The sequence below is a fragment of the Pogona vitticeps genome, chromosome 8, assembly GCF_051106095.1.
Source record: "Pogona vitticeps strain Pit_001003342236 chromosome 8, PviZW2.1, whole genome shotgun sequence".
Lineage (NCBI taxonomy): Eukaryota > Metazoa > Chordata > Lepidosauria > Squamata > Agamidae > Pogona > Pogona vitticeps.
Window position 1 is genome coordinate 27,489,392 of NC_135790.1, and position 23,062 is coordinate 27,512,453.

The 23,062-nt window shown below is 40.7% G+C and overlaps 1 protein-coding gene across 5 annotated transcripts in view; it reads left to right on the plus strand.

The window, feature by feature from the left end:
• Positions 1 to 22,522, plus strand: part of BCO2 (beta-carotene oxygenase 2) — a 45,698-nt gene extending 23,176 nt beyond the window's left edge. For 2 of the 5 annotated variants that reach the window (XM_072979305.2, XM_020793174.3), the window contains 13 exons: positions 1,788 to 1,853; positions 2,034 to 2,136; positions 12,053 to 12,260; positions 13,807 to 14,018; positions 15,838 to 15,953; positions 16,720 to 16,822; positions 17,238 to 17,369; positions 18,337 to 18,497; positions 19,442 to 19,609; positions 20,230 to 20,367; positions 20,987 to 21,169; positions 21,306 to 21,416; positions 22,005 to 22,522. In XM_072979305.2, coding sequence (XP_072835406.2) covers positions 1,794 to 1,853; positions 2,034 to 2,136; positions 12,053 to 12,260; positions 13,807 to 14,018; positions 15,838 to 15,953; positions 16,720 to 16,822; positions 17,238 to 17,369; positions 18,337 to 18,497; positions 19,442 to 19,609; positions 20,230 to 20,367; positions 20,987 to 21,169; positions 21,306 to 21,416; positions 22,005 to 22,118 — 1,809 coding nt within the window. In that variant the 5' untranslated portion in view covers positions 1,788 to 1,793 and the 3' untranslated portion in view covers positions 22,119 to 22,522. Of the gene's footprint in view, positions 1 to 1,787; positions 1,854 to 2,033; positions 2,137 to 6,697; positions 7,146 to 12,052; positions 12,261 to 13,806; positions 14,019 to 15,837; positions 15,954 to 16,719; positions 16,823 to 17,237; positions 17,370 to 18,336; positions 18,498 to 19,441; positions 19,610 to 20,229; positions 20,368 to 20,986; positions 21,170 to 21,305; positions 21,417 to 22,004 lie in introns of those variants that run through there. The other 3 variants (XM_020793182.3, XM_072979304.2, XM_072979309.2) reach the window with 3 other exon arrangements.
• The last annotated feature ends 540 nt before the right edge of the window (positions 22,523 to 23,062 follow it).

Below are 23,062 nucleotides of genomic sequence, written 5' to 3' on the forward strand. Positions count from 1 at the left end.
TGAGAGCCAGAGCAGATTGTCTGAGGCGGTCCTGAGACGCGCCTTGTTTATTTTACACATACGAATGAAGTACACACAAACACACACATGTACAGGCATGAGGGGAAAAATGCGTCGAACCCAGGCTTTCGCATATGGGCATCCTGAATACTGACCCTTGAAGGGAAGAGTTTGGGTTTGATAAAAGAAAAGAAAAAACAAACGGGCCTCTTTCAGTGACTGAGAAATTTCTCCTCTTTGCAGTTTTAAGCAAAGATTATTTCAAACATCTAGTTTTTTTCCCTCTGTGTATGACTGGGAGATGGTGGTTTAAGGGTTTTCCCCCCTCTCTCTATTGAAAAGTGAATTCACCGCACTTCTGTACAAATGGGTGGTGTTGAAAAATCGTGTAAAACCCTCGATCTGCGGCATACTGACAAAATTTTTTTTTCACTTCCTTTCCAAAAAGGGCTGCCCTGTTTCGAGTTCCTTCCCCATTGCCTCCTCAAACGGAAGCCCATGCCCAGATTTTGTGTACTGTAGTTTGTAGTGCTGGGAAATTGTGTAGCACATTGGCAAAGCCTCCATAACCTCCTCTTGAGCCCTAAATACTGTATTATTTATTTAAGATATTTGTAACCTGCCTTTCTCCTTAAAAAGGACCCAAGGTGGCTTCCATTATTGAAAGACAATATTTAAAGCTAGAAAAACCAATGAGTATAAAAAGGAAGTTTAGATCAACCAAAGACAATGTTTAAAGCGAAAAACAATAAGTATCCAAATATACTTGCATGTTTGGAACAAGGGAGCAAACAAATATCACTCTGAGAAATGGTAAACACAAGCGATACAAAATGACAGTCAAAGCAGTAATGCATAACAATCCATCTAAAAAGCCCACTCAGTCATAAAATATAATAAATAATTATATTCTATTCAGTGACATTTATCCCAATGTCTTACCTACTAGACTGTGTAACAGCAAACAAGCCAACACCTTCTTTTAATACGATTATTGTCTTTTTATGTGTGTGCATATCTGATTATAAAAATAGGGACTGCCAAAGAAAGAGCATGTAGGTTATGAAGTACGCACCATATTCTCCACGGCACAAGAATTACTGCTCTCAGTGTATCCACTAGTTAAAATGACAAGGCTGGAGGAGGCAAACATTTTCTCCCACCATAAAAAACACTCAGCAACAAGAACACAAATGAAACCAGTAGACTGTAGAGTCCCAGTGAATAGAAAAAATTTAAACACACACACACACACACAAACACACACACATATAAATGAGATTGTTTGACAGATCCTACTCACCCCCCTTTAAAAACGAGTCAGCTAATGAGGGATTATAAATTGCATTTTTGATAAACTGCCTTAAAAGTACACCTGTGAATTGCACACTATTAAAATATAGTATTATTATTTTACTTGGTTCAAAGCAACAGGAAACTGTCATTGAAAAATTTCAAATATGTGAGAAGAAACATGCACACCCTGTGCTTTTAAATATACTTTCTTTGTTAAGGGGTAAGCACTTTTTGCTTGCTCATCTGAATGCCTCTTCTATGGAGGGCACAGATGCTCCCTTCTAAGGATGGGAATCTGTGGTTCTTCTCATGCATTTCAGCCTGCCCAGTGATGGTGGTGGTAATCATAACCGAATAATGTATGAAGGGGCAAAGGTTCCCCAGCCCTTTGCTATGTTCTTTGGACAATGCCTACATGGATTAAATTGTGTAGCCTCTATGTGCGTAACAAGCAATTGTTTCTCAAATATGATACTGCATTTTTTAATCAGGTAACAATGACAAGTGACCCGTCAAAGTGTGAGGAAAACAAAAGCAAACGTAAAAAGGAATCAAAGGTGAGCCGTTTTAACTACCTAGTGTTTTTATGTTCAAAAACTGCAGTCAGTGTTAATTTGTGTATCTCTGTGTGTGGTTTGTAAACATCATTTGCCAAGGACATTGTGTAAATTTGCGAGCAGAGTCCTGCAAAACCAGAAGGTTGTCCTAACTTTTTGCTGTTTGTTTTCTGTTGTTAGAATGAAGTTTCAGAAAATTCACAGTTGACTTCTTTCGAAAAAACAGATTTGGCTCTTTCTGAAAGCTCCCACAGAACAGAAGCGCTGGAAACAGTTTTAAATGGTGATATTTTTGAAAGAATATTGGCCCTTCTTATTTGTCACTTTTATAGTTACATCTGCTTTTTAAAATTAAAACAAATATTTATGTTAACAGATACAAGCAAAGAAATCAATGTTCTGTTATCAAAATATGCTCATATTCTAAGGCAAGTATTCTATTATATTTAGTTTATTTCCCTTCCTACCACATAGCTTGCTAAATTATTTATATCTTTGAAATTATATTTATGTCTCAGAATTCCTTAATGTGGCCAGTGGCTGTGCTTCTTGGGGAATTCTGGGAGTTGTAGTCTAACCCTCCCCATTAACACAGCTGTATTCAACATTGTTACAATGCAAATATTGCATTTTTGTAGAAATGATCCGAACCGAGTAGATAAGTAGGTATCAAAGATAAGTAGATATCAAAGATCTCTGCATATCTAATTTGACTGTAGATGTTCTTTCTTCTTTGTTTTTTTAAATTAAGTGAGAGAGCAGCAATGGATGCGTCATATATAGCAGAGCTTGAAGGAATCCTGAAGGAAGCATGTTCTATAGAACATCACTTGAAATTGAAAAGAGAGAATCTAAGGCTCAGGTTTGCAGCTCTTGCAGGGCCTCCACAAAGTGAAAATGGATTGTCTGGCAAATGACCCAAAATCTGAGGCACTAACTGCATGTTTACGTTTATATCTGCTCTACATTAATAGAGAATGCAGTATCATTTTAGTTACCTTAATTTGTGAACCTATTTTTATTGATTTAAGAAATGTCCCAACTCTTTTCGAAGCATTGTAACATTATTTTAAAGAATGTCACCAATTAAAGTGAAAAAAGTAATTTGGATATTGGTCTCAGAAGAGTTGTGTAATGTTGAGTTTTTATGAAAAGGCAGTTACCTACAGTATTGAGTTTAATTGTGAAATTTTCTCCTTTTCTGCTTAGTGTCATCAGATATATCAGAAATACAAAGAGGAGAGAATTCTCATGTGTGTTCTCAAAGACTTTCATGGCTGGGGTCTGATGGTTGTAGTAGGTTTTTTGGGCTATTTGGCCATGTTCTGGAGGTTTTTCTTCCTAACGCTTTGCCAGTCTCTGTGGCCGGCATCTTCAGAGAACAGGAGTTAGAACTCTGTCTGTGTTCTGTTGTAGTGTATAGGATTGTTTGTAGCTGTGGGATCAGCTTTTTGTTCTTTTCAGGGGATTGGGAGATTATTGTGATCAGGATGTTGTTCTTGTTTTTGTTGTTATTGGTGTATTGTTGTAATAAAGGGGGAGATGATCCATCCCTGTGATTGATGGGTGTCGTTAGCTAGTCTTTTGTGTGGAGTGATCATCTCCCCACCACCACAACAAAAGGACAAAAGCTGATCCCACAGCTACAAATACTCAACTATTCCACACACTACACCAGAAAACAGATAGAGTTCTAATTCCTGTCCTCTGAAGATGCTGGCCACAGAGACTGGCAAAGCGTTAGGAAGAAAAACCTCCAGAACACAGCCAAACAGCCGGAAAAAAAACACAACAAGCAAATTCTCATATGCTTGGCCCAAAATGCAGTTTTCAGTGAAAAGGAGGACTAGAAGGTTATGAGTATTTTATACAACAATCACATTACATAAAAAGTCCCATTGTTTCCATATTGTGGAAATGACTAATGTTTCCATATTGTGGGCCACAATGGGTACATAATTTATATAATTTTGTATTTTAAAATCTTGATTTCAAGAGAGGAGAGTTAAACATATTCTTAATTGTCACACTAAATCTTTTGGAACTAAACAGTGCTGAACTCTAGTTGAATTGTGCTTTGGATATTTTTACAAGACACCCATATTTCTGTTAAATAAAGGAGCATTTTTCTTGGTGAATTTTTGGGGAAGTTTTTCCTTTAGTAATTTTTTGAATTTTGAAAATTCAGCCGATGAAAATGAAAGGAAGAGGAAGGTTATCCTATTTTGTTTGTATACAATACCGCCAAGAACTACCTATACTCTGACAGTTGTGCCTCCTTGTCTTCCAAATGATATCAAAATGGGGAAAATTACTTTCCACAGTGTATAAGTACACTTGAGAGCTAGTATGGGGCAGTGAATAGTGTTGGACTGGGCTTAAATCCCTGCTCGTCCATGGAAACTCATGGTGGGTCGCAAATGGTAAACCAATCCTTGAACATTTCATGTACCCTGAAAAACCTATTAGAATCACTATAAGTCAAAAGTAGCCTGATAGCTGTTAACAACGGTGAATATATACTCTTAAACCATTGTTAGTAAAATCAATGTGTCAGCAATGCTGGCAAACTATTTTTCCTTGTTTCTGAGAAATGCATTTTATAAAGATCTGTGTTTCCTAACTTTTCCTTCCATAATCCACTTTTCTTCTTCTTAGTGGGTGAGGTTTGAACTGATAATTAATTGGGGTTAAACCTGTCATATCTCATCAGCAGAGCTTAGCTGCTAATTAACTTGTCCTCTAATGTTTTCCATCCTGTTGTTTAAACGGTGGCACCTCTAGTAGTAGATAGCGGCAACTGGCTTAAAATCCTCACAAACCAGCACCTTCCAATAAACTATGATGAGGTTCTTTTTCATTTGTGTGTTTGTCCAGGGCACTAGCAGAAATTGCCTGCAATAGTTATGAGGCAACTTGGCTTCTAAGTATTGTGGCTCTCAGCATGGTTTAACAAGCTGAAAGAAAAAGTCATGTGGCACCTATCAATTTATTTAAGTGCTAACTCTCCTGGATTTTAATCTCCTTTTTCATACACATGGAACACAATATTCAGGCCACACATAGTGTACAAGACTGTGGGGGCAGGGACAGAGTGAAATGTCATACAGAAGATGAGAATTGTATTAGTGACACTGGATGGAGCTTTGAATGTGTGGATTACTTAAAGATCTTGTATCAATATATAACTGGAAAGGTGGTGTAAATAATAGAAAAAGTGTTATGCCCACTCCAAGGCAATGATTACTGTATTTGGGAAGCTAAGAGTTTTAAAACTTAATGCAAAGTTTATTAGAATTTTCAAAGCTCTGTTACTCTGAGCGTGAACGTTTCTCCCTGGTTGATAAGAACTTCTCTGTATCACATCCTTGCATTTAAGCCACTGTGGCTATTCACTCACTCACTCACTCACTCACTCACTCACAAATAAATAAATAAACAAATAAACGAACAAACGAATGAATGAATGAATAAATACTTCTTTGGCATGATCACCACCCTCTCACTCAGCCTTTTCAAATTTCATTTTTTAAATGTTTCACAAGTTAAAAAACATTAAACAGACAACACAGTGGTAAGCAGCTGAATTCTTGCCATACCACTTTAGTGCTACGGCGTTTCTTTGTTTTTTAAATCCAATTTAGGAAGTTAATTGCACTTTTCATCCTTACCATTTCAATAGAAGGCAGGCAAAAAGTGTAGGGTTCACTCCCACACCATGCCTCTGTGCATCATCAGTGATGACCTCTGGACATGCTCAGAAAGTGCCCTAAAAGGCCCAAGACATCCAATCACATAAGACAAAAGCAAAATGTCTAGTGCAACTGGAAACACTATAAAAAACACAAGCCCCTCTTCTCCCAACAAAACATACCATTTACTCATGCCAAAAGATTTAATCTTCCTGCGGTTAGCACTAATGTTTTGTAATTGATGGAATAAATATAGAAAGGAAGAGCAACAATCATGGCAAAAACATGAGAACAAGACAAGTCTTATGGCACCTGTGACGGGTTTATTTTAATGTAAGTTACAATCTGCTTCCTTAGATACATAGAGTACAATATTTAAGCCACAGGTTTATATACATGCTTCACATGTTTGTGTGGATGGGAGGACAAACTGAAATGGGATACAGAAGATGACAAATTGTTGTTAATACTGTATTGGTAATTAGCTTTCAAAATGCTTTTTACATAAACATCCTGGCAACAAGGTAATTGACTGAAGCCTCTACGTACTATAAGTTTTACTTTCATTGGAAATCTTGAGGCTTTAAGGCTGAGCCCAAATATGCAAAAGTGTAGAGAATTCTTAACAATAAAGTAATGTGGAGAGTATATAAATATGTTCTGAAGGTGTAATGTCAGCTTCATTAGCAGGAGCTCGTTATGCTCAAATTGTCAGCTGATGAATCTCAACCTAATCTTGGTAAGAAATTTGGAATTAAGAGCTCTTCTTTTAGTTTTTAAATTAATAACACTACACTACTTCATAGCAAACTTTAAGATTTTGAATGTGTCAATATTTCTTACTGATAAGAAGTATTGCTTTAGCCTAGACACCTTGAGTTCCCCTAAGAATCTATATGTATTTCAATGAAAATTTCACCTGTAATAATTCCTATTAGTACAATTCCAGAATTAAGCCCCACCAGAGATAATTTGCAATGCATGCTTTGTTTCAAGTGTAGTGATCTGTTAACTGGCAGGCAAAGGCTCTTAAATACCGGAATGTTTGTGAGAAATGGGCATATGGTTTGCCAACGTGGAAATAGTAAACTGGATTTTTACTTGATCCAGCATGATTCTTCCGATGTTCTTCTGTTTTTGTTCTGCTTTTTGTTCTTTAAAGAGAGTGGGTTTTAGAACAGATTCGCCTTATTTTATTTTATTTTATCTATGTACCACCCCATTAGTGCTAAAGCACTATTTTGGGTGGTTCAACAGCAGGTTAAAACCATAATGAAACACAGAAGGCCGAGAAACCAGTATCACTGCTTCTGCCAGTTCTGTCTGTGCAGCCTCGTTCCTGCTGCCCATGTTCAGGCAGAAAAGGCTGAGCCAGGCTTTTATTCTGAAACGATGTGTTCAGCCAGCCTTGCTCTGCATTCCCATCAGTGCCAGATACACTGTGCCATCTTTGTCAGACGGTTTATGCAGGTTATTTGAGAGCTCCTGCTTTTGTTCGTGCTCAGCATCACACAGATGCTTTCCTACATCCTTTCGTTCATCAGTCTCCTATCTAAGAATGTGGCTCTTTTTCTTTGGTCATTGCTTCAATACATCCCAGGTAAGATTTCAATATTCTCTTGATAGGGAATGTTTTAAAAATTTTGAAAGCATTTGAATCTGGATGGGCTGCAGGATATAGACGTTTGTTTGCAATTCTGCCTGTTACATGAAAGATAAGAATCCAATTATCTTTCAGAAGGCAGATGCTGTTTGTGACGGGTTCTCTAATTTAGAGAGCATAGATTTGGGTCTGTCAGTAAATAGCAAACATGTCTAAACAGCTGCCAATTAGCAAGCTATGTTTTTAAAAGCACCGTTCTTCAAAGCATGAAACATCTAACTGAATTTGCCCCCTACTTTCCATGTTGTAAAAATTTAAAAATATGGTGCGTACCCTGTGCAACAGGCTTTTCACAGGCATCAAGAGGGCTCAGTTTCTGAAGGTTCTCATCATTGCCTAAAGGCACAATTAGATCATGTTCTTTTAGACAATCTGTCCTTATTTTGATGAGTCCTTGACATGAAATTACTATAATCTGTTTGTTTTTCAGGAGGAAAGCAATGAAGGAATTGTCCATAAATAGTGAACTAAGTGTGCTTGGTCAGAGCAAGCTCTTGTGTTACATAAGCATCTGCTACAACATTGTAGCTTTGATGAGAACAGATGCTTGCCTTGAGCAATTTAATTTTATCTCCATAAACTGTTCTACCCTCATATTATCCTTTGTGAGCAAGAGTTGTGGGTATTCAGTTGCAACAGACTTCTGGAAGTTGTGGAAATGTTCCTCCTAATTGCAGCAATAATTCAAAATGTCTCTCTTACAAATGCTTATCATGAAAACATTTTAAAATAACACTCTGTATCTAGTGCCTCATCTAAAACTAGAGATAGTTTTGCTAATATGTGGACTGTCACGTTTTGCTTCATGTCTGCTGTCTTTCTCCTGCAAAGATATATGCTGATTAGTGTTAGCAATAAATATGGCTTTTAGATTGCCATTGCTCTATTGCCATAATATGATCTGGTGCAACATGATATCATTTCTACTGTGCACAATTCAAATTAGGATGCAGAATGCTTCTATTACTATTGTAGACAAGACCTCCACTATGCCTTTTATCAATGCTCAGAAAAATACCACATCCCTGCTTTTTTCTTTTAAGTTCAGGCTGCGAATGAGTTCTGTAAAACTTGAAAGCAAGCTCACTAACATCTTAAAAGTGGACAGGCAAGCAGAGTAGGTATGCTAGGATAGGGGAAATATGATCAAATCTCCTAGACCCAGAGATCAACCTGGCTGCTGCATTTTGAACCTGCTGAAACTTCTGTACCATTGTCAGGGTAAGCCCCATATAGAGAGCATGACAGCAGTCAGTTCTCAAGATTGCTGCTGCTTTTCTCCTGCAAGAATATATTGGATGGATCAAAGTTGTCAGGAATCTCTCATCCAGACGGGTGAATTTGGGCAATCTGCCTATGATGAAAAAAGGTTGTAGTGGTAATGGGTGACATTTGATGTTTCAGTACATTTGATGGTCCTCATTAACTACACTAACCCACCCCAAGTTTCAGTGTAGAAAAAGGCCAATAAAGCAAAATAAACCCATACAATTAAGGGTCATTTAAAAATTAATTTAAGTTTGGTAATTTAAATTAAATTAATCTAAGTAAGGCTTTGAGCATTCTATAGCTGTTTAGTTACTAACTGATTTTGCTAGTTGGAGCAAAATCAGTTCACAATAACCAAGAAGAGACAGAATTCCAAATAACAAATTAACAAAAATGCCAGTAGTCAACTCCACACATACTGGTGTTACAACCCTCACCAATAAACTAAAATTAACAAAAAAAAAAGTCACAAAGGATGACATTTTATCCCAAGCTTAACCCACGTTAAAAGCAGAATAGCCAAACAGAGCTGCCATTTGATGCTTAAAATTGAAGTCTTTAAATCTTCCTCAACTGTCCAGGTGCCTTAGAAATAGCCTCCACAGCTGACTGTTTATAGTGCCAATGGTTTGAGTATGTAGCTTTCCAGATATTCCATTGCCTTCTGAAAGATGAAGTTGGATCAAACAGCAATAAAGATTGACATGTCCAATAGCTACACTATTTTCTGTGACTTCTTACTTCAGCACAGCTAAAGCTTCGAATACTGTGACCTCGAGGGAGCTTAATGGTAGCAGTTGAGACTCCAAGAAATAGTGTAGTTCTGGTTCCCTGCCATTGGTACACTTTGCCGACATGGGCAATATGATGAACTACCAGGATTCACTCCACTAAGGTAAATCAGAGGACACCAAACTTTCAGCAGACAATGAAAAGAGAAACCATTGTCAGGCAACGTGGGAGAGACAGACTGCAGAATGTACCAGGCTGGCATTCTACAAAGAAAATAAAAAAAAAAATCTGAGAGCAACAGATCAAATAGACATGTTGCATTATCACAATATTGGTGGTGGTGGGGAACCCCCAATATTATGAGTTGGTGCTAACTGAGGGCTTGATTATACATGAACAACAACAACCATGTTTTTCAATTGAGTTTAACATGTTTGAAATAAATTTTAAAAATGCTGACTACATGATGCACAGGAAAGCAGTGCTTTTATTTGCCTGGGAAGGGTGTTTTTGATTGGAAAGTGAGGTATTTTACTCAGTCACGAGAAGGTCTTTTAGTTTAAATCACTTGTGAAATCCAATTTATTTTAAATTGTTTTGGCATATGTGAATGCCCCTGTTAGTGTAAACTGTGTCTGTGGAGTTTGTGAAGTAATGAATGCCAGGATTGTGGATTTCAGATTGCAGGAAAATCTTGCATCCAATCTGGAAAGAGAGCCAACAGAGAGAGAGAGAGAAGGTTGGGTGGAGGAAATTGCTCCTTCCTTCTCCAGCCCAGAAGCTGCCAATCTTGTCCATTTCTAATGTCAGTTTCTCTTTGCACTCCTGAGCATGCCTTCCCTCTAGCCAGCCCCAGCTGCAGGTTCCCTGCTCCCTATCCTCTTCCATCTGTGGTGTGTGTGTGAGTGAGTGTGAGTGAGTGAGTGAGTGAGGCTGGAGGAAAAACTTGCAGTCTAATCTGTTTTAATTTTTTTCTATCAGTCATACTGAACTAGCACTATGCCAGATTGCAAGAAATAAAATAAAAAGTTTAAAAAAATAATAATACCACAGCAGCAACAGCTAGTGACTGAGAGAGGCAGCCAGCATGAGAGTGAGTAGGCATAGGACAAAGCCTCAAATGCAATGATTCTAAAAGCCCAGGTAGCCCACTCAACTGATATACAGCACAATTTAAAAATGGATTTAAAAATTCCCAAGAGGATGCACACATTGAAAACCACATGACTTTATGCCAACTTCAAAACCCCTGATCCATCTCCTGAGTAATTTTCATCGGGTAACTGCACCCTTAGAAATGCTTTGAACAGATTTACTGAAATTAGCAAGAGAATCAATGACGAAGTCATTTTATTTACATAGATCTACTCTGATCTCCCAGATCCACATCTATCCAATTATTTGAAATCTGAGAAGCAAGAATGTCCAATTTAAATACAAATTAAAAATCTGAGCTATGTTGGTTTGAAATTCCTCTGAAGTACATTTCATACCTAATTGGAATATGTTGGAAGCTTCCCATCTCATGCTGTTACACTCTCATTGATAATCTCAGTGTATTTAATTTTTTTTGCTTTAGAGCTATTTTGCCCGAGTTTAGCTCCTGAAAGAATAGGCACTTTAATCCTGCAGGTAGATTTCTGCTAGCTTCTTGATCCTTAGAGGTGTAGGATGAAATTTCAGAGTATCCATCTTGGCTGGCTGGACAAGAGGAGGCTAAACAAGATGGCACATAGTAAAATAATTGCTTCTATGAATAATGTTCAAGGCAAGGGTGCAACCAGTATTTTACATACTGACTGATAACTTACAGAAGTGGAATAAAATGATAATCTTTTGGTAAATTGACCTTGGACGGCCATTTAGCTCTGTTTTCTCTTCCCTCTGTATTTGCCATATTTGCCAACCCTGTTAAAAGCGTCATCCTCCATCCCATCATGCTAGTACAGAAAGGAGCATTGGATTCAGGGTATTAGACAGGATTTCAGCGGAATTTAATTGCCCTTGGAGAGGAGAAGCTGCTGAAGAGATAATTGCTTTAAGTCTTTAGCTGCTCGGTCATCTTAGTGATCCAGGCTTTCTCTCTCTCTCATGCATTTATATGTCTTCTACATCTAGGTTACCCTTCAACATGATCTCTCAGGTCCATATATAATCCATCAAAATTGCAACAGAAACATAAAGCACATAAACAAAAAGCACGAAGATCAACCTTAAAAAAAGAAAATCTTGGCGGGATATACTGTAAAACCAAAGTCTGTTGTAATACAAACCAACAGGCCTGTTTTGCCTTCATGCCTACTTCTAAGGAGACCTCAAGTCTGCAGAAATTTATTAGTTAACTGCACTGGCTGAATGCAGCAAACAAATAAGGTGAATTATTTGAATATTGTGAATTTCGTTGTATGTGTATATACTTACAATGACAATAAATTATTATTATTATTATTATTATTATTATTATTAATGATTATGAATTGGGACTATGCATATCACACATGGAAATCATCTCAAAGGACTTCTGTACTCAAGAGTAGGGTTTATCCTGAATGCATTTTATGTAATAATACATGTCAGGGGTTTTCTTATACCTCACTGTGATTTCTGGAATGATTGTTTCCAATCCATAGCCATAAGGTCACCTGACTAGCCTAGTAATCACCACAGAAGCTTCTAATTTCAAAGCGGAATTGAAGCTGTATATGAGTTCCTGCCTTGCTGTAGAAAAGCACAATGTTTTTCTTTTAAGGAGGAAAAAGGCAATCAGCTCCTTCCCGAGAACTCTGCATACAGGGGCCAAAAATGCTCTTCCTTTCTTGCTCATTACCGTTTTCTCTCCCCAGTTATAGACAGCCTCGTGCTGAGCCAGAAACAACAGGCAGTCACCAACTTCAGCAACCGGAAGGGCCTGGAATGCATCTCCCCATTTTTCTCCAGTGTGGAGGAGACCCCTCACGTCATCCCCACAAAGATTCAAGGCCACGTTCCCAAGTGGCTCAAGGGCAGGCTGCTGAGGAATGGGCCAGGGAAGTTTGAGTTTGGGGACGACAAGTAAGGCTTGTTTGTTTCTTTGATTGTTGAGGCTCTCGGTTTTGCGGATGATCATTAATTCTAAATAAAGTGTGTAGTATTTACCGTATTTTTCGCTCCATAAGACACACCTTTCCATAAGATGCACCAATTTTTTAGGAGAAGAAAACAGGAAAATATAATCTGTTTTCTTCGCTCCATAAGACGCACAGACTTTCCACCCCCCTGTTTTGTGGGGAAAAAAGTGCGTCTTATGGTGCGAAAAATATGGTATTTAATTATTCAATTTCTATACCACCCATCTGGCTACCTGGGTGGTTCGCAACATAATAAAACAACATGTAACACTTTAAATAACATCCAGAAACAGAACAATATACAAAATCAAATTAAACATATCAATCAACTTAAAACTAGGGAAAAGACAAGATGAAATTATGAAAACAATAAAAAAACAAGATGGCGGAGCAATTGACTTAAGGACTTTAAGCAGCACTGCACTCTGTCGATATAATATCTGAGAAAGCCTCTCTAAATAGCCATGATTTCAAAGATCTCTTAAAAATTCCCAGGTGTATTTTGGGCAGGATTTTATTCCAAAGGTGGAGAGCAACTGGATTCTGGTCTCCTCTTTCTGTGCCTCTCTTAGGGCCAATGTTCTCAGCTGCCCCACCTGGGAAAATTGAGTAGGTCATTCAGATCTCACTGTAGTGCCATCCAGAAGTTGCAAGTATAACACAGATATGCTGTCACATAAAGAAAAGGGGCATGTTTTATAGAACATTATCCTTGACAAGGAGTTGTGTAAGAAAGGGATAAATTTTACTACAACACCTAAGGATACTATTTCTTTTTGGTAAGAACGAAGAGGGGTGTGGCTAGGCTGGAGGTCTACAAAGCTTACGCCAAACAAAATGTGTTAGTCTTTATGCGGTCACAAGAGGCTTTGTTGGTTTGGCTGCAACGCACGGACACATCCACCCCTCCGTTTATTATTAGCTATTCATGAGCTACATTTATAATTCAGTGTTCCTTGGATTCCTGCAGTTTGCGTTCTGTATTCTCTCCCGGATGCTGAGCTTACTAGGGGTAAAGAGGAGAGCCCTTGTGTGAATCCTCTCCAGAGCCATCTCCCAGACGTCTGCATTCTCCTTCTCTTGCTGCGTCTTCAATGAATAATTTTATAGCACCTTTACAAAAAAAATTTTTTTTTTTTTGATCCTGTAACTCCATGCACACCCTCCAGTAGCTTAGATGAATTGAATCGGTGTGACTGAATATAGAAAGCTGAGAGGATTTGTTATGGGCAGAAATAGAGAATCAAGTTGTGTAACTCACTGCCAAGTGGGTCTTAAGTCGCACCAGTGGCTCAGCTCTTTCTTCTTTTTTTCATGACTCAGAGCCCACCCTCCCCTCCCTTTTTTTCTGGGGAAAAAGCACTTAGTACCAAACACTTGGCTTTGGGGGATGCACCCAAAGACTTGCCAACATCCCTGGTTATCGGGCAGCGAGGAGACTACAGATCCCTTTATTTTTCTTTGACCTGGCTTCTCCTTTCCCATCGAAGGTATAATCACTGGTTTGATGGCATGGCCCTGTTACACAAGTTCGAAATTGAAGATGGCATCGTGAAGTACAGCAGCAAGTTCCTAAGGAGCGATTCCTACGTGACTAATAGCAAGCACAACCGGATCATGATTGCTGAGTTTGGAACCATGGCCGTGCCAGATCCTTGCAAGACTGTTTTTGAGCGCTTCATGTCAACGTTCGAAATGCCAAGTATGTGTTGTTCTTAGATCGGCTGTGTCCATGCCCTGCCTTTAATGCTAGTATTTTACTTAGACAAATGCTGAAGTTGCACACCATCCTGTATCTCTTGCCGGAAGCTACATGAGAAAGGGATAGGCTTCCACTACGAAGCTCAGTTGACCTGGGCAGAACTTGAAGAATCCCTCAGGCAGGATGGTTCCCTTCGTCCTTGCAACCTGTGATTGCATTCTTTCATAAGTGGAGGCGGGCCCGGGGTTTCGGTGGGAAGAATAGACGGAGAAGAAGCAGCAGGTACAAAAAATGGTTCTTTATTAAGCTTAACATCAGGAATCCCCAAACCAAACGGATCTAACAGTTCAACCTCAGGCAACAACTTATAACGTTTCCCTTTAATTGTGTCAACATTTTTATCTTCTTTTACATTTTCTTCGCTCCATGGATACAGGTCATAACTTGGTTCTGTGCGGGAGCGCTCAGCACTGTGCATATTGTCCCGCAGCACAGATGCTTCACGTGTTTCCCCTCTAACCGTGGGAGATACGGGCTGAAACCAAAGTGGGTCTCCTTCATCCCCGAAGCCTGTGTAAGAGAGGCTTTTCCCAAATTCCATCCCACTCCTGCCTTGTAATTATCTCTCTTAACTGTGTCGGTGGGGATAGGGAGCAGTCCTCCGCCAGTCATAAGATTCAGAAAGTCTTTTAGTAGCTTTGCCAATCTATCTCTTTCTTCCCCCCTTTCATCCATCTGCATCCCTCTGCCTTCCCGTTCTGTCTGCCCCTCCTCCTTCCTCCTGTCCTCTTTTATCTCATCCCACCTCAAGAGATCTAACTCATCCCCCTCATTCTTTTGCCTGCCTTCTGCTAGGAACACTTCCACCGCTCTATTACTCCCTCTCTCTGTATCTTCAATTTTAATCAACTCTCCCATGACGCAGCCCTCGTTCACTTCAGTCTGTTCTCTCATGGAGGACGGCACACTTTTTGTCTCTCGCTCACACAACCCCAATTTGTTACCATCTCTTTGCAGTTCTGAAAATTGTTATTTCCCATTTGTGTAGTTCAAGAGACGTAAGTGTTTGGTTGGGGTTAAAAATTACATATATGGTGCTTAAGGAAAGGTCATGGAAGTCAAGATTTTGGAGAAGTGCCCTTTTCTGGACCACAAAATCCAGAATCCCCTAGCCAAACGGCTGCTTGGACTTTTATTATATTCCCTTGAGCTCCATTCCTGCTATTTTTTACTTCAAACCAGAAATCAATACATATCCTTTTGATTTGCAGAAATAGGAACAGAAATAAATCAAATTATTTTATTGGTTTTTGATGTCTTGGTTTAGTTCTTGCGGAAAGATAGAAACTTAATTATTAAATAACCAGGGGAATGGTAGGGAGATCTCTTACAAGATGCCTTCATACTTTTGTTTCCTGCTGGGTATATGGAGCTGGCTGTAAAAAAAAAAAATCTAGGGAACCTAAGTATCGCATATTATTCTGAATCACTTTTCTCTGTGACTCATTTGTTTGCAAGGAGACGTTGATATAAGAAGAGATGGTTTCATTCATTGATACAAAAAAAACCACCAATTATCTCATGACGATTACCGTTAATTGAGCAGACTGGCACCACTCCCTTCTCCGAAGGGTGCACTTTTTGAAGCGCAGTGTTTAGCACAGGGACACAGGGAACAGTTCCTTTGTAGGCATTTTTGCCACCCCAGTGAACAGGGTGTGTGGGTGGATTTGATGCAAACCTGTTGTGTCACTTCACTGAGGTTGAAGTTTTTGTAGCACCTCCGGCAAGCCACACCCATGTGTCATTTTTATTGCAGAACCAACAGACAACTGCAGTGTCAACTTTACGGTCTACAAAGGTGACTATTATGCCAGCACAGAGACCAACGTAATGCACAAAGTGGATCTGGAAACTCTTAAATCAAAAGGGAAGGTAAAAAAAAAAGTTGCCTTTTATCGAATAGACCAAATGGGTGGGATATAAATCAAATCAAATCAAATCAAATCAAATCAAATCAAATCAAATCAAATCAAATCAAATCAATCAATCAATCAATCAATCAATCAATCAATCATGTGTCGTCATTTGTTTCCTTTCATCCATTATTATCTGCTCTTACCAGCAGTAGTGGTCAAGGAATTCCCAGCAGTTTTAGAGGATTCTTTTGGGATGTCACAAATTGAACCTGGAGCTGTTTGCAGGCAAAGCATGTGCTGTAGAACTGAGCTAAGATATGCTTCTGAGCCAGTCACCAATTGCTTGCAAATCTGAGGAGGAGGGTGTCTGGTTGGCCACTGTAGTCATCTGGACTGATCTTGAAGGATTTTTCTTATGGCCATAATAGGTGCATAGAACCATCCTGTCAAGAAGCAGTTGACAGTTAACTGGTGTCCATGGGCAGGAGAGGACAGTTGCTTTCATGTGATTTATTTCTGATCTTGCCAAAGGCATCTGGTCAACCAGGAAGAAAAAAAAACAATGTGCTGGGGCAGATGTTGCTTTCATCTGGTCTAGCACAGCTCTTAGGTTTTTGGGAAATGAAGGGAGAGAGGCTCAGAAGGAAGAAACTTGACCGGAGCATTTTTAGGGTAGAATTGAAGGTTCTGTGCAGTTATTGGTTCATCAAGACTGAAAACATATATGTAAACCATTAGTTTCCAGTCTGACCCTAACAAGGTCAACATCTTTTTACTTGCAGGTGAATTGGGAAAAGTATATTGCAGTGAACGGAGCAACTGCCCACCCACATTATGACCCAGACGGGACGGCATACAATATGGGCAACTCCTATGGGAAACATGGTGAGGCCAGATGGCTCAGAGAGAGAGATATACTTGTTTGACTTGTTTGGAGAACCCTCTTAGCATTTTCCTGGATTCCTGGGATTTCTGGAGGTGGCTTAATAAGCAGGCCGTTTCAGGATATTAACTAGAAAGAAGAGACATTCACAGATATACTGTACCATATGGATTAGTAATAAATACCACGAATGACAGCACACTAGTTTCTATGTTTCCTAATCCATTGGCCTTTTCTCCCCCTGTTTCTGATATCAAAGTAGTGGGAGTGCTGGGAAGTGTGTAACTAGCTCTCCATTGTTAAGATGAAGGCTCCCATTTGTCTTTTCTGGAGATTCTAGGCACATCATGTTCAGAACCACTTGCTGCTGTGCTGCTGGCAGGACTGTTCCTGATGGATATGCTTTCTCTCTTCCAGGCTCCAACTATAACATCATCTGTGTTCCTCCACAAACGCCTGGCTCCAGTGACTCCAGCCTGGAAGGTGCAAAAGTGTTGTGCACCATTGAGCCAGAAGACAGGATGAGACCCTCCTATTACCACAGCTTCGGTGAGGGCTACCCTCTTTTTCAATGGACCACGTGCGTCTGCTCATAAGGAAGAGACACCTGTGCAGATAACGAGCTGTTCTTCCCTTTGTGTGGCTGCCTTTCCCTAGCCCTCTTCACCTGTTCCTAGGTGTATTTAGTCAACACAAAGAAAGGGGGGGAGCCCTGCCACCCTCCCTCCCTCCTTGTTTTAGCCACATGAAAAGAAGTGGGTTTGGAGAGGAGAAACACTTTTCTCTGTGGAGGCATTCCATGTGAACTGAAATGTGGGGGGGGAAAAACCAGGGTTCTGGCTCATGTGGAGCACCTCCCCAGGGACCCTCTTCACACCCTTCTTTGTTCACACAAGCAAACTGAGGGTGGAGAAGTGCAGGGCTAGCACGTTCCCCTCCGTTCATTTGAAGAACACCCCAATGAGGCTTGTCAGCCATTTTGTTTCAGCAGCCAGTTCTCCTTCTCCCTCATCCCTTGTCTCACTCAACCGTCTGTGCCACTGAGTTCCTATGAGCCTCTTTCTATGGAACACGTGCTGAGCTCTTCCACATGAAGTCCTGACCTTTTTTAAGAAATTGGAAGAGTAGTCCTAAAGGTATTTGTCTACTTGGGTGGATATGGAGCGGCTCTCCTGTGCTTCCGAGTAGAACTAGGAGGAAAATGCAAGATGGCAATGGGTGCATGATTGGGTGGTCGTCCTGTCAAGAGCGAGTGGACAAAGCATGCCCAATCTTAATGTCCCTAATGACTTGGGATGTAGTGTCCTGATTGAAATAAATATATGTAAAATAAATATAATATTTTAAGATTTCAGGGCATTATACTGGACGCATTGAAATTCTCTTGGACAGGACTGGTTAAGCTGATGGAATAAAGGCAGGAGTGTGTTGGGCCATGAAATAAAATGTGGAAGGAGGGCTTGGTTATGTTATGACAAGGGTTGGTATAAAGATTGCTGTCCCTTTTCCCTTCTAGGAATGAGTGAGAACTATGTGATCTTTCTCGAGCAGCCTCTGAAAATGACCCTGTGGAAGTTTATGGCGGCCAAGGCTATGGGGAGATCTTTTTTGGATGGGATCAGCTGGGAACCTCAGAAAAATGTTCGATTCCATGTAGTGAACAAGATCACTGGACAGGTACATCTTTTGCATTTGGGAGCTGGCCAGAGTTGGCTTTGGGGCCGTAGGTTTGGCAGAACTGTTCAGTCGCCAAGCAGGTCAACAGGATCCTGTTGGGGGACCCATATTAAGGATGCGTACTTAGTCTTAAATGTAGTTGCAAGAATGTGGTTCTTGCATAAGGTACTACCAAGTTATTTAAACTTTTGTATTTGTGATTTTATCTGTGGGTAACAACAACTGCTGCAGTGACAACAATAATAATGGAGGGGAAAGAAAGGACAGCAATAATGGTAACGGCAATAGTACTAAAAACAAAAGCACAAGCGGGCAAGACCCTCACTGCCTTCACGTCCTACGTGTGAGCTTGTAGAAGCCTCTGGCTATCCATGGAAACAAAAAGTCAGATTATATTGACTTTGGGCTGATCTGGGAAGGCAGTTTGTATGTTCACAAATGTTCACCGTGCTCTCTTTTTCTCTAGAGCAATGTAGTATGGCTTTAATTGGTTGGCAGCAAACTCTTCTAAAGCTATTCTTTTGCTAGAGTGGTGAGATTCTGTGAAAAACAGTCCGGGTGGGTCCTGCAAAAATGTCTCTAGGAGTTACCCAGGGGAATTATGTTTGATGGAGATTTGGTGTGTGTGTGTGGGGGGGTGTCAGCTTCTCCATGTATCATTGTCTCCATGTGTCATTTTTGGACAGGTTTAGGGTGCCTTTTGTGTGACCGCATGGATCACCCCTTTATCCCTCTTCCACATAAACTCGTAGTTAGGCCATACACAGTACCAGGAATATGCTAGGAAGCAGGGGACTGACTTGTAGACTCATTATTCTGTTCCTCTTTTCAAAAAAGCATTCCTATAATTGGCGTTTTTTCCGAGAGGGTGTTCTGTGAGACATTTTCTGGGCGGCACCAAAGGGCTAAGATTTTCACAGGTGTTTCTCCTCTTCCTTGAACAGGTGCTGCCTGTGCCATTGTACAGCAAAGCCTTCTTTTCTTTCCATCAAATCAATGCCTTTGAAGATGAAGGGTGCATTGTCCTTGACCTCTGCTGTCACGACCAAGGAGGAGCTCTTGACGTTTACCGTCTGCAGAACCTCCACAAGGCGGGGGAAGCCCTTGACCAGGTAGCAATGCACCTTGTCATGATCGTATGCAATACTGAATTCAAAGCCATTTGGCAGTGAGAAGGGTATAGAAGCAAGGAAAGGCTCATCAGTGGCTGTCGTTATTCTGGACTTACGAAGCACCCGGTTTCTCATGTCCCAGTGGTCAGACATGTAGACAGAAACAGGGAGGTGGATGTATATCATGTCTCACGTTATTGTCTATCTCATGCTGCTCTTTCCTCCAAAATCTTCTGCCATCCAGTGAATGCTCTCCATGTTCATACCAGACAAGGTATTCACATTTAATCAAACTGGAAATATTGCTGGCACTTCTCTGCCTCAAAATGTATGAATTCTCTCCACAGGCACCTACCTTCTTGGCAAATGGGATTTGTGCCACCACGCTCACAGGTGGAATTAAAAAAGGGGACAACATGGTGGCAAGGCATAAAACAGACCCCTAACGCTCCACTTTTGGCCTAGCCAGTCAAAATCCACACCCAAACATGAACGCAGGCATTCGTCCCATGCCCCACATGCTGAATCTTGGTCATGGAGCTAAGTGCTCCCTGTGGCCAGACCAGGGCTGTTGGGTGTCCTTCATCCTTGTGTGTTCCCTTTTTGTCTCCTTTACACAGGCCTATAATTCCATGGGAAGGCCCTATCCACGGCGCTTCGTTCTGCCGCTCAGTGTAGACGCCAAGAAACCAGTGGGGCAGAATCTCAGCCCTCTGTCCTACACATCTGCTACAGCCGTGAAGGAGGCTGACGGGAAGGTACATGTGTTCTGTGTACAGACGGATGCTTGGGAGGCTTTTCTGTGGGGCAAGTGGCTACGTTCCACACCAGCTTGCTCCACTCGCCGCTTCTTCCCAAACAAAACAAAAATAAAACCACATATATTGAGTACAAGTAAGCCTAGGGATTGTTTTCCTATATCGGACCAAATTTGAACTTCAGGGCAAACAAGGCACCTGGAGATGGATTTTCCTCTTCTTGTGTCCCCAGAAGGTTTGGCTTCCCCTTTTGTACAATGGAAGGAAAACCTGTGGAATAGGTGAAGGCTGCCCTCCTGTCCAGTCTGTACCCAGAGATGGGGGCCTTTATGTATTTATTTTTTTAAATGCTAAAACCCCCTTACCCCTCTGAGCAATGCCTTGGGGAACAGCCTCCAGAGACTGAGAGGAGGAACCATAGTCCGGTTGTCGAGAGTCCCTCTTTGCTCGTTTCCAGATTTGGTCCTTTTCATCCTGAAATGATCAAGAAGCTGATGATGGGAAAGAAGGTTCCTCTGAGTGTGACACTAAAGAGCTACTATGAATTAGAATAGCTCGTGTTGACCTGGAAGGACAGGTTTTTTTTTTTTAATAAAAAGTGTGCTGATTCCTCTTCCAGATCTGGTGCACCTATGAAAGTCTACATAATGAGACTCTTGAAGCAAAAGGAGGCCTGGAATTTCCCCAGATTAACTATGCTCGTTACAATGGGAAGAAATACCGCTACTTCTACGGCTGCGGCTTTGGGCATATAATTGGAGACTCGTTGATCAAAACAGACGTACAAACCAAGGAGATGAAGGTAAATCTCTGTCCCTCTCCTTTTCTGTGATGTCGTTTCCCTCCCCCCCCACCCCCGGGATAAAGTGTGGGAAATCCAGTCCTAAAAAGCGACAAACAAGAGATATCCCATTCCATTTCCTTTGTCCTCCCACTAGATTTGGAAAGAGGATGGAATGTATCCCTCTGAACCCGTGTTTGTGCCAGAACCTAACTCTGCTGCTGAAGACAGCGGAATCATTCTCTCTGTTGTGCTCACACCCAAGCAGGTAATTTAGTTTTCACAGCCTGGATAAATGGTCCACATTTCAACATTAATCTGAGTACCTGTACTGTACTCCTGAAATCAAATTGTATCATGCCCTCTAGTGAACATGGGCATACATGGCAGGATAGTACATTTTTCTTTAAAACAGTAGTTCCCAGCCTTAGGTAACCCAGGTGTTCTTGCACTGCAACTCCCAGAAGCCTTCACCACCACCACCACATCTGCTGGCCAAGATTTCTGGGAGTTGCAGTCCAAGAACATCTGCGGACCCAAGGTTGGGGACCCCTGATTTAAAATGTCAAAACTTTGCATGGCTTCTGCATTTCTCTCCATTTCATCTTCCTGACTTACAAAGGATTAGTGGCATTAATCTGTTGCAACAAAACCAACAGGGAGTCTTGTAGCATCTTAAAGAATAACAAGTTTTATTTGCACAAGCGTTCAAGCTTTGCAGCCTGCTTCATCAGATGGAAGGAGCAGAGCCTCAGCAGTAGACACAGAGAATCAGGTACTCTCTGCATCTGATGAAGAGAACTACAGAACATGCCCATCCACATTGTCGCTTGATTGTCTTTGGTCCTTGTTTCAGAATCAAGGCAGTTTCCTGCTCATTCTGGATGCTAAGAATTTCACGGAATTGGGTCGGGCAGAAGTGCCGGTGCAGATCCCCTATGGCTTCCATGGGGTTTTTGTCCCACGTTAAAAAAGTTTCCGTCGGCCTCTCCCCACCTGCGGAGGAGATCTGAAGACACCTGCTCCCTGATAATCTTCATGAGTTCTTTCTCATGACCTCTGGCGAATTGCTTAATCTTAACAAGTGTTGGCTTCCTGATTGATCTAGTGGGATCTGAATAAGTAACCTCAATCTGTAGAGATAACGTGAGAAAAAACTTCTTTGTGACTAGGATGTGTTTTGCCAGTGAAAGATAGATGAACACAGCCCGGATAAAAAGGATTTATTTAGAGGAGGCTGTCATGGATTGTGATCTTTAAAATGAACATTCTATTCTCTGCTATTTTTTTAAATGATTATCTCTATTGCGATTTATTATAGAGAAAATTTAATAACATAGCCTTTATTTTTGCTGTATTAAACTAATGTGATTGGAGCCCTTGGGTGTATTTATGCATTTTAAGAAGTATTTACAATGCTATCAGACCTGCTCTAAAATCTTTTGCACATTTCGATTGGAGGGTATTCTCAAAAAATCATAGAGGATGACTTACTTCTCTTTCACTACCTCTTTTCATATAACATTCACTTGTACAGGAAAATAGAAAGGCATTTTCTCTCCAGGAAGTGGCATGCTAAGAATGAATCAGGTTAATTATGAAAAGAACAAATTCTTTCGGACTGATTAAGTAGTTCGCTACTATGGATTGGTTATACGACCTCATCCCCTCACTCTTGTCACCACGTCCATGCCCGGCGTAGGCACAAAAACACAGGGAGAGGAGCAGCAGGGTCTGAAGGGCACCACAGAATGGCCGGAGTGCCTGGGGATATTTACCTCCGACCTTCTTCTGGCCTGCTTTTTTGCTCAACATGCATGCATATTGTCAGTGGTGACTCTCACCTTCCTGTGGTGACATCCCAAGTAGATTGATGGCTTCATTAGGCAGTCTTGCAAGTAAGTCCACAAATAT